The sequence below is a fragment of the Schistocerca serialis genome, chromosome 3 (assembly GCF_023864345.2).
Source record: "Schistocerca serialis cubense isolate TAMUIC-IGC-003099 chromosome 3, iqSchSeri2.2, whole genome shotgun sequence".
Lineage (NCBI taxonomy): Eukaryota > Metazoa > Arthropoda > Insecta > Orthoptera > Acrididae > Schistocerca > Schistocerca serialis.
The window spans coordinates 647811194-647822091 of record NC_064640.1 but is presented as its reverse complement, the minus strand read 5'-3'; the positions used below and the strand labels follow the sequence as shown (position 1 = coordinate 647822091).

At 47.3% G+C, this 10898-nt stretch overlaps 1 protein-coding gene across 1 annotated transcript; it reads left to right on the top strand.

Annotated features, from left to right (window-relative positions):
- The first annotated feature begins 6399 nt into the window (after nt 1-6399).
- On the top strand, nt 6400-7986 carry LOC126471073 (putative leucine-rich repeat-containing protein DDB_G0290503). Its single transcript, XM_050099146.1, has one exon. The coding sequence runs from the start codon at nt 6400-6402 to the stop codon at nt 7984-7986; it is 1587 nt and encodes a 528-aa protein (XP_049955103.1).
- Nucleotides 7987-10898: the final 2912 nt, after the last annotated feature.

The window sequence follows — 10898 nt, the reverse complement described above, 5'->3', positions numbered from 1 at the left end:
GGCGTAACGGCTGTTCATAGGGTTATGAAAAGGGTTCACATGAACATCATTCCAACCCGCACTGTCTTCTTGACATTTGACAAAGTTCAACTCCCATCGAAAATCAAAGCAGGCTATGAGATAATTTCCGTTCGCCCTTACGTCCCAAACCCTACGCGTTGCTATCGATGTCAGCGGTTCAATCACACCAGCCAGTCCTGTTCCAATCCGGCCAAATGTGTTACGTGTGGCAAGGATGCCCATGAGGGTGCTTGTCCACCTCCATACCCTCGCTGCATCAACTGTATGGGTGACCACACTGCTTCCTCTCGAGATTGCCCCGTTTTTAAGGACGAAAAGCTCATCCAGGAAATAAGAGTGAAGGAAAAGGTGTCGACCTTCGCTGCTCGAAAATTATTCGCCAGTCGACAGCCCACCGTGCCTCAGAAAGGAAAATACAGCACTGTCCTTGCTTCTCCTCGGCCAACAAAGGAGGCGGCCACGCAGACTTGCGACCTCACCTTTAGTACCATGGTCGTCAGATCGGCCAGTGCAAAGATCGCCCATTCAACCTCACCACTTTCGCCTGCCCACTCTATGGCTCACCCTTCGTCGGGTTCTGCTAAATCTCGAGCCCAAAAGTCAGACGCCAAGTCTTCGAAAAAAGAGCATACTCGTGAAGAGTTTTTACGTACCGCAACTTCACAACCATCGGTTCCTCCTTCATCTAAACATCATACTTCCAAGAAGGCTACGAAGAAACTCAGTTCCTCTCCTTCTCCGCCAAGGCGTGTCCCATCTACAGCACCACCTGGCGGAAATCGCCCTCGGCCGTCTTCTGTGTCACCGAGGCGCACTGCTGGTGGCCGGTCAACCGGCCGATCGCTGGTGGCAGGAGCTGCTCCTGACCAACCTATGGATCAGGATCTTCTGCCTTCGACTGAATGCCATTCCATGCTGTCGGTCGCAAGCTCTGAGCAGTCGTTGAGTTGACAGCACCCTTGGTCACGTTCCTCCATTTTCTGTTCACCCTATGTCCATTATCCACTGGAATATCCGCGGCATTCGCGCCAATCGGGAGGAATTGTCGATCCTCTTACGATCCTACTCGCCGGTCATCTTCTGTCTTCAGGAAACAAAGCTGCGTCCCCATGACCGCTTTGTTCTCCCCCATTTTCAGTCCGTCCGATATGACCTCCCCTCTGTTGAAGGCACTCCCGCCCATGGAGGACTCATGATTCTGCTCCATGATACTCTCCATTATCACCCAATCCCCTTAAACACTTCCTTCCAAGCTGTCGCCGTCCGTCTTTCCCTTTCTGGATACACGTTCTCTCTTTGTACGGTATACATTCCATCGTCTACACCAATGGCACGAGCTGATCTCCTTCATCTTCTTGATCAGCTTCCACCCCCCTATTTGCTGGTTGGGGACTTCAATGCCCACCACCCGCTTTGGGGATCTCCACATCCGTGTCCACGTGGCTCACTATTGCTAGACGTCTTCCACCAAGCGGATCTAGTCTGCCTCAACACTGGGGTCCCCACATTTTTGTCTGCCTCCACGGAAAATTTATCCCATTTGGACCTTGCGGTCGGTACTGTTCCGCTAGCTCGGCGCTTCGAATGGTTCGCCCTTGATGATACACACTCGAGTGACCACTTTCCATGTGTTCTTCGACTGCAGCCTCAACTGCCATATATGCGCTCGCGACGCTGGAAGTTTGCCCAAGCCGATTGGACACTTTTTTCGTCTCTAGCGACATTCGATGACCGTCGCTTTCCCAGCGTCGACGATGAGGTAACACATTTTACCGACGTTATTCTCACAGCTGCGGAACGTTCAATACCACGCACCTCCGAATTGCCCCGGCGCCCTCCAGTTCCTTGGTGGAACGAGGCATGCCGTGACGCAATACGTGAGCGGCGACGTCCTCTTCGCATTTTCCGTCACCATCCAACTTTGTCCAATTGTATCCGATATAAGCAGCTCCGTGCGCGATGCCGTCGCGTCATCCGCGATAGCAAGAAGGCAAGCTGGAAATTCTTTACTAGCTCATTTAACAACTTCACTCCCTCCTCGGAAGTTTGGAGTCGGCTTCGACGGTTCTCAGGCGCGCCTAATTTCTCCCCGGTCTCTGGGCTCACTGTCGCGCATGATACCTTAGTGGACCCCGTCGCAATTTCTAACTCATTGGGTCAGCACTTTGCTGAGATTTCGAGCTCTTCAAATTACCCGCCAGCGTTTCTCCCGAAGAAACGTGCAGCGGAAGTGCGACATCTTGCTTTCTCCTCTCAAAATCGCGAAAGCTACAATACTGTTTTCTCCATGCGCGAACTCCAACATGCACTCTCTTCTTCTCGCTCCTCCGCCCCAGGACCGGATGGTATCCATGTCCAAATGTTGCTGCATTTATCAACCCATAGCCTGCGTTACCTCCTTCGCCTTTATAATCGAATTTGGACCGACAGTACCTTTCCCAGGCGATGGCGGGAAGCTATTGTCGTTCCCGTTCCGAAACCTGGAAAGGACAAACATCTCCCCTCTAGCTATCGCCCCATTTCTCTCACGAGTAGTGTCTGTAAGGTTTTGGAGCGTATGGTGAATTACCGTTTAGCTTGGTGGCTGGAGTCCCGCAGTCTTTTAACACCTGCCCAATGCGGATTCCGAAAGCATCGTTCTGCTGTTGACCATCTTGTTGCTCTCTCCACTTATATCATGAACAATTTTCTCCGGAAACGTCAAACGGTAGCAATATTTTTTGATCTGGAGAGAGCGTACGATACCTGTTGGAGGACAGGCATCCTCCGTACACTGTTCTCTTGGGGCTTTAGAGGCCGGCTGCCCCTTTTTCTTCGCGAATTTATGGCAGAGCGCACATTTAGGGTGCGGGTGAACACTACTCTCTCCCGTACTTTCTCCCAAGAAAACGGGGTACCCCAGGGCTCCGTGCTGAGTGTTGTACTGTTTGCCATCGCCATTAATCCAATTATGGATTGTCTCCTTCCTGATGTCTCGGGCTCCCTCTTTGTGGACGATTTTGCGATCTACTACAGCTCTCAACGGACCAGCCTTCTTGAACGACGTCTTCAAGGATGTCTCGATCGCCTCCACTCGTGGAGCATCGAAACCGGCTTCCGTTTCTCACCCAGTAAGACCGTTTGTGTTAATTTTTGGCGACGTAAGGAGTTTCTTCCGCCCTCCTTACATCTAGGCCCTGTCAACCTTCCGTTTTCCGACGTCGCAAAATTCTTGGGTCTTATGTTTGACAGAAAACTGTGCTGGTCCTCCCACGTTTCCTATCTTTCGGCTCGCTGTCTGCGTTCCCTTAACACCCTCCGTGTCCTGAATGGTACCTCTTGGGGAGCGGACCGAGTGGTCCTTCTCCGCCTCTATCGCGCCTTAGTGCGCTCGAAATTGGATTATGGAAGCATAGTCTACTCCTCTGCTCGGCCGTCTATTCTTCGGCGACTCGACTCTATCCACCACCGTGGATTACGTTTAGTGTCTGGAGCTTTTTACACCAGCCCTGTGGAAAGCCTTTATGCTGAGACTGCTGAACCTCCGCTGTCCAATCGGCGGGCAGTCCTTCTGAGTCGTTATGCTAGCCATGTCTTCCATGCCTGCTAATCCAGCCCATAACCTTTTTTTCGACGCCTCCTTTGATGTCGGGTATTCAGGCCGCTCCTCCTCCCTACTACCCCCGGGAGTCCGCTTCCGTCAACTGCTCCATTCTCTTTCCTTCCGCTTTCCTAAAACCTTCTTGACAACTTGGGGTACAGCACCGCCTTGGCACCGTCCCCGGATCGACTTGCTCAGAGACCTATGTCAATTTCCCAAGGATGGTACCCCTACACTTGTTTACCGTCGGGCATTTGCTGCTCTATGCGCACAAATGACGGAAGCCACATTTATTTACACCGATGGCTCGAAAACATCGTTAGGTGTAGGGAGTGCCTATATTGTTGGCGACACCCCAAATCACTTTCGGCTTCCCGACCAGTGTTCGGTTTATACTGCGGAGCTTTACGCTGTTCTCCAGGCTGTCCACTACATCCGCCGCCATCAGCGGATACAGTACGTAATCTGCTCAGATTCTCTCAGCTCTCTCCTAAGTCTCCAAGTTCTTTACCCTGCGCACCCTCTGGTCCACCGGATTCAGGACTGTCTGCGCTTGCTCCACCTGGGGGGCGTCTCAGTGGCGTTCCTCTGGCTCCCGGGACACGCTGGTATCTGTGGAAATGAGGCGGCCGATATAGCGGCCAAGGCTGCAGTCTCTCTTACACGGCCAGCTATTCAGTCTCTTCCGTTTACCGATCTACGGAGCGGTTTATGTCGCCAAGTCACTCATTTATGGCATGCGCATTGGTCAACACTTCCCCACAATAAATTGCGGGAAGTGAAAGCCCTTCCTTGCGCTTGGACCTCTTCCTCCCGAACGCGTCGTCGGGAGGAGGTAATTTTAGCTCGACTCCGGATAGGGCACTGTCTTTTTAGTCATCGACATCTTTTAAGCGGTGATCCTCCCCCACTCTGTCCCCACTGCTCTCAGCTGTGGACGGTCAGACACCTTTTAATTGAATGCCCCTATTTTAATCCGTTACGCTCCCGTCTACAGCTATCGCCTGATCTATCGTCGATTTTAGCAGATGACACGCGCTCAGCTGACCGCGTTCTACAGTTTATTAGTGACAGTGAAATGACGTCAGTCATTTGAAGCTTTTCTTTGGGGGACAACCAACCCCTTTCTATAGTGGACTTTTAAGCATTCCTTCTGCCTTTAGTTTCTCAAATTTTCTGACTTTGTGTCCATTGCTGCTGATTTCAAATTTCGTTTTTTTCCTGTTTTCTATGTCACGGGCTGGGCGCTAATGACCATAGAAGTTTTGCGCCCTAAAACCACAAACAAAAAAAAAAGGCACCCCTCATGGTGAGTACTCGTGCCTATGATTGAGATGGACCTCTCCTGTGGACCCATGGAAAAGGCGAAGCACTCCTGCACCACACCTATTCCATTCTGTTCTCCATGACTACCCAAATTAGACCTGCATCTAGACAAATGGAACGAAAATTACACGGTCGGCTTTGCTTTTGCACACGCAAGGCCCTGAAAATTCTATGCCGAATGATTGCAACGTATGCACAGTAGAGTTGGTGGCCATATCACAGGCTCTGCAGTATTTCCTGGTTTACAGCGACTCCACGAAACACTTCAAACGCATCTCAGTACTCAGCCAAAAACCTTCTGTTCCCTAAATTACAAAAACCCATTAGATGAGCTCTACAGCTCTGGAATGAAAGTAAGTGATGAGGACACCAAGCCATGTGGGTATTCATGGAAATTAACTTGGTTACAAACTGACTACAGACGCAACCACGGGAGACAAACTTGAACTCAGAGTACTTGGCATTGGCCTAAGATTGCAACTGTTCCATCAGATTTTGAAAACCTTGGATATGGAATGGCAGCTACCACTAATCTCCACAAGCTGAGTGCAATAAAGATGGCCAGGGCCTGTAATACTTCTCTGCAGTCCTCTAGAAAAGACGTAATTGTAATGTGCCGACTTTGTCGCAGCACCAGGCTTAGCCACGAGTTCCTTTGTGCGTCAAGAAGCCTGCCCTTAAAGCAGTTGTGGCAGTCTTCTCACGATGACTCATATTCTCACAGAATGTGTCCTGCTGGCTAATTCGAGAAGAGCCATCAACCTGTCCACCTAGCTACCCCAGATACTTGCGGACGATGGTATAGGTGCTGACAGACGTTAACTGAGGAAAAGAGAATTTTATTTAAAATTTTTGTGTGTGTATCTAATTGTTTCAGCTAAATGACTCTTTAGCCCATTCTCATTTTCTCACACAATTTTAGTAATATTGTCTGGGACGAACCTTCTTAGAGTATTCTTAGTTTTACGCGAATTTCCTGTGCAACGAGGGACTGACAACCCAGATGTAGAGTTCCTTTAAACACGTAGTCGCTGTCAACAAATCTTATTTCATCCCTAATTGATATTTTGCTATGAACTTCACATATTGTGCCAAAACAAATGTGAACAGATTTTAGAAATTGATTTAGTGTGCCTTATTTAAGGAATAATTTAGTTATTCAGCAAGAAACAAACATAACAGGCTGTGATTTCTTTTTGTTGTAGGCTGTCCTGACACATCGGTCGAGGCTATAAACTAAAAGAAGTAATTAAGCACGTTAAACGACTAGACTCGACGTCTTGGAAGAAATGGGCCAAAACTATGGGAAGCAACGGAACCTCACTCCAGACAAAAACCACAAGCCTATCAGTCAGCAAATGGAATTACCTCTGGCTAGACAGATTTCTTGTCATGGTCAGCGTCAGGAAGCAAACTCAAAAGCTTCACTGACAGAACCGTTGAGTGTGTCACAGCATTCACATCTGGCGGAAATGGCTCAAGAAGACAAAGAGTGGATGGAAAGCATGGCTGCAGTCCAACGACAGTTCAGAGAGAAACTGGCACACATGGAGAAATATTTGTCGCAACGATTCGGCGAACTGAAGAGTCAGCTCAATCGGACAGTTAATATTGTAGAAAGCACAGTTGAACAGAGAAGATCTTCAGTTAAAGATCAGGTTGAAGTAAGACTTTCTCTGGTGGATGAGGTGGGGGAGAGACTGGCGACAGTACAGAAGCAACTTGGGGAAAAGATAGTGAACATGCAGTCAACCTTAGGTGAGAGATTAGTTGCAGTTCTAGAGAAGCAACGCCAAAGGCTAGTCGACGTACAAGAAAATCTGAAACGGCAGCATACAGCTGTGAGTTTCTCAGTCGAACCAAAGCTTATAGAAGTGCATGAGCAAGTGCAAGCGATGGTTCTGACGATGGAGAAATATTTAGATGACAGAGATGAAGAGGAGAAAAATCAGCTCATGGTGTTGCTCCACGAAGTAAGTGATCGAATAAACCAGAATTTGGTGGACGAGGAAAAACAGTTACAAGGAAGTTTCATAGAACAGAGAGACGAGCTGAAGAAAATGTTTGACAATGTGCAACAGAGATTCGACCAGAGATTGACTTACTTGAGAAGCATGAGCGTCCCTAGTCTAGATGAGGTGCAACGTGCTGTGGATATGAGGCTCAACAGTGTAGAAGAGCACTCTGACCTCAGGTTAGATGAAGTCCACACTTGTCTTGACCAGTGGTTTGAAGAGGTAAAGGATCTCATCGAAAGGAGGTACGAGTATTTAAGAGAATTTCTCACCAAAAGGTTGGATGAAGTGAAAGACGAACAAGAGCAAAGAATAGAAGAAGAATCCATCTTCACGCAACGGAGGCTCGATCAATTGAGGGAGCAAGTGGTGCAGCGGCTAAATGAAGTAAAAGACAAACTTGAACTGAGAATGGATGAAGTCGAAGGTAAGGTGCTGGATCTCGTTAATCAAATGCAAAATCAGCTAGACAGCAGTCTGGACGATATGAAAGAACTAACTGGACACAAATTCGATCAGGTACAACAGCTGACATGGCAGATGCTTGATCAGCAGCAGATTCTTTTGTGGCAAGGCTTCAATGGTGCCGCAGAAAAACTTGAACAGGGAATCGAAGAGGTCGAAAAGAAAGTAGAGCAGAAGCTCAGCTGCATAGAGGAGCAGTTAGATCTGAGGTTAAGTGAAACTGATCAAGCTATGAGAGAGAGACTGAAAGAGGTCTTGGATCAGCTGGAGCGGAAACTGGAGGAAGTTAGCTATGATGTAACAGAAATGTTAGTGGAGCTGTTGAACGAAACTACGTCAAGAATTAAGGAAATTACAGGCCATCTGGAGACGAGGGATCTCGAGACGCGGAGCCACACTGCCCACAGAATTGGCGATGTGGACGATCAGTTGAAGTGGAGGATAGATGAGGCGCGCGATCACATACGGTATAGATTACAGATGATGGAGTCACAGATTCATGAGAGGATAGGCGACGTGGTAGAAAAAGTAGAGAATTCTATAGATGATACAGAAAAATGGCTTCAACTGCTCGAATAACACTTGCCCTGTAGTTTAGTAGAAAATATGTATGTTCATACATGCAGGCACTACATCAATTAAATGTTAAAGGCAAAACATCGCTGCGGGCACAGCGATGCAAATCTACTTGCTGAGCATGAAACTGATGATTAAATAGGCTTTGTGGAATAATTTTACTGCTTTTCTCCAAAATATTGCTACTGTTCTCAATTTCCATTTGTATATGACTTTCATATTTTAGCCTTGCCAGTGAGAACAGTCTTAGAAAGCTTATATCGATACAGTCTACTTCGCATGTTAAACGGAATTTCGTAGTAGTGTGAGTAGCGTATTAAAATAGATGAAGTACTGAAGCAACCAGTTTTAACACAATAGTAATAATAGAAATAATTTTAGTCCATCTCAAGCTCAAAGCAGCAAACTGTGGCTGTGATGATACTAAAAGTAAATGGTTGCGAAAGCAATTGTGCTCACATTAGGCAGTGCTAACTGCCGTTTTAAAAGAACTCTATAATAAAAAGGTTTTATAGGTGTGTGCAAAATATCTAACGAAGCTTTAATGTATATTACATGGTATTCGTATAGAATTTTACTAGGTCAGTAAGTCATCTTGATGAGATCAGGAATTGCATGCATATTGGGAATAAATTCCACGTGTTCCATAAAACTTTGATGTTAAAAGCGAAAAAACAGCAAAGTTTGTCTTGTAACAAATATAAATCTTGTACGCTAGTCATAAAATGCCAGTTTGAATTGTTCATGTAATACTGTAATAAACACAATAATAAACCATTTAAGATGGAACTTTCGAAAGAAGACACTTTTCCTTCTCATCTTCTGTCCTTGTCGTGCTGAAATATGTATGCATTTTACAACTGGCTAAATTCTAGGAAAATATTCGAAAAATTTACGCAGATAAAATTTTGTTAAATTCAAACTTTGTCTACTCATTATTATCATAATATGAAAAAAATTATGAACAAATATTGAGATAGCAGTAGCAGTTTTGGATACTATACTTCAGGAATATTCTGTAATAATCTTCTAAATTTGGGGCCGAAAAATTACAGGCTTGTACCTGGTGTCACACTGCATGTATACCATCTGAAGCGGAAAACAAAGGGTTATATCAGCAGCCTTAAGTGAGAACGATCTGAAAAAAACGATGTTGAAAATCAGGCTTCAGTCATGTGACATTTAGCGCGTGTAGTAAATCCTCTTAAAGCAGTTCAGATTGCTGAAACAGCCGTCCATGGCTTCTGTATCGTCATTATTTTCTAGTAAATGTTTGCTATGTGTTGTAAGTTGTTTCCGTAAGTGCACTTCCTTTAAAAACATTAATTTACTTATCTATCTTCTATCATAGGTTTCTCACTTACTACAGAGCGCTTCAGGAATCTCCTATAATTTGTGCTGTTGTTGTGGTCTTTAGTCCAAAGACTGGTTCGATGAAGCTCTCCATGATACTCCATCCTGAATAACTGCTGCAACCTACATTCTCCTGAATCTGCTTAGAGCGTATTATCATCTTGGTTTCCCTCTACAATTTTCAGTTATGCCAGTTATGCCAGTTATGCCAGTTATGCCAGTTATGCCAGTTATGCCAGTTATGCCAGTTATGCCAGTTATGCCAGTTATGCCAGTTATGCCAGTTGTGCCAGTTGTGCCAGTTGTGCCAGTTGTGCCAGTTGTGCCAGTTGTGCCAGTTGTGCCAGTTGTGCCAGTTGTGCCAGTTGTGCCAGTTGTGCCAGTTGTGCCAGTTGTGCCAGTTGTGCCAGTTGTGCCAGTTGTGCCAGTTGTGCCAGTTGTGCCAGTTGTGCCAGTTGTGCCAGTTGTGCCAGTTGTGCCAGTTGTGCCAGTTGTGCCAGTTGTGCCAGTTGTGCCAGTTGTGCCAGTTGTGCCAGTTGTGCCAGTTGTGCCAGTTGTGCCAGTTGTGCCAGTTGTGCCAGTTGTGCCAGTTGTGCCAGTTGTGCCAGTTGTGCCAGTTGTGCCAGTTGTGCCAGTTGTGCCAGTTGTGCCAGTTGTGCCAGTTGTGCCAGTTGTGCCAGTTGTGCCAGTTGTGCCAGTTGTGCCAGTTGTGCCAGTTGTGCCAGTTGTGCCAGTTGTGCCAGTTGTGCCAGTTGTGCCAGTTGTGCCAGTTGTGCCAGTTGTGCCAGTTGTGCCAGTTGTGCCAGTTGTGCCAGTTGTGCCAGTTGTGCCAGTTGTGCCAGTTGTGCCAGTTGTGCCAGTTGTGCCAGTTGTGCCAGTTGTGCCAGTTGTGCCAGTTGTGCCAGTTGTGCCAGTTGTGCCAGTTGTGCCAGTTGTGCCAGTTGTGCCAGTTGTGCCAGTTGTGCCAGTTGTGCCAGTTGTGCCAGTTGTGCCAGTTGTGCCAGTTGTGCCAGTTGTGCCAGTTGTGCCAGTTGTGCCAGTTGTGCCAGTTGTGCCAGTTGTGCCAGTTGTGCCAGTTGTGCCAGTTGTGCCAGTTGTGCCAGTTGTGCCAGTTGTGCCAGTTGTGCCAGTTGTGCCAGTTGTGCCAGTTGTGCCAGTTGTGCCAGTTGTGCCAGTTGTGCCAGTTGTGCCAGTTGTGCCAGTTGTGCCAGTTGTGCCAGTTGTGCCAGTTGTGCCAGTTGTGCCAGTTGTGCCAGTTGTGCCAGTTGTGCCAGTTGTGCCAGTTGTGCCAGTTGTGCCAGTTGTGCCAGTTGTGCCAGTTGTGCCAGTTGTGCCAGTTGTGCCAGTTGTGCCAGTTGTGCCAGTTGTGCCAGTTGTGCCAGTTGTGCCAGTTGTGCCAGTTGTGCCAGTTGTGCCAGTTGTGCCAGTTGTGCCAGTTGTGCCAGTTGTGCCAGTTGTGCCAGTTGTGCCAGTTGTGCCAGTTGTGCCAGTTGTGCCAGTTGTGCCAGTTGTGCCAGTTGTGCCAGTTGTGCCAGTTGTGCCAGTTGTGCCAGTTGTGCCAG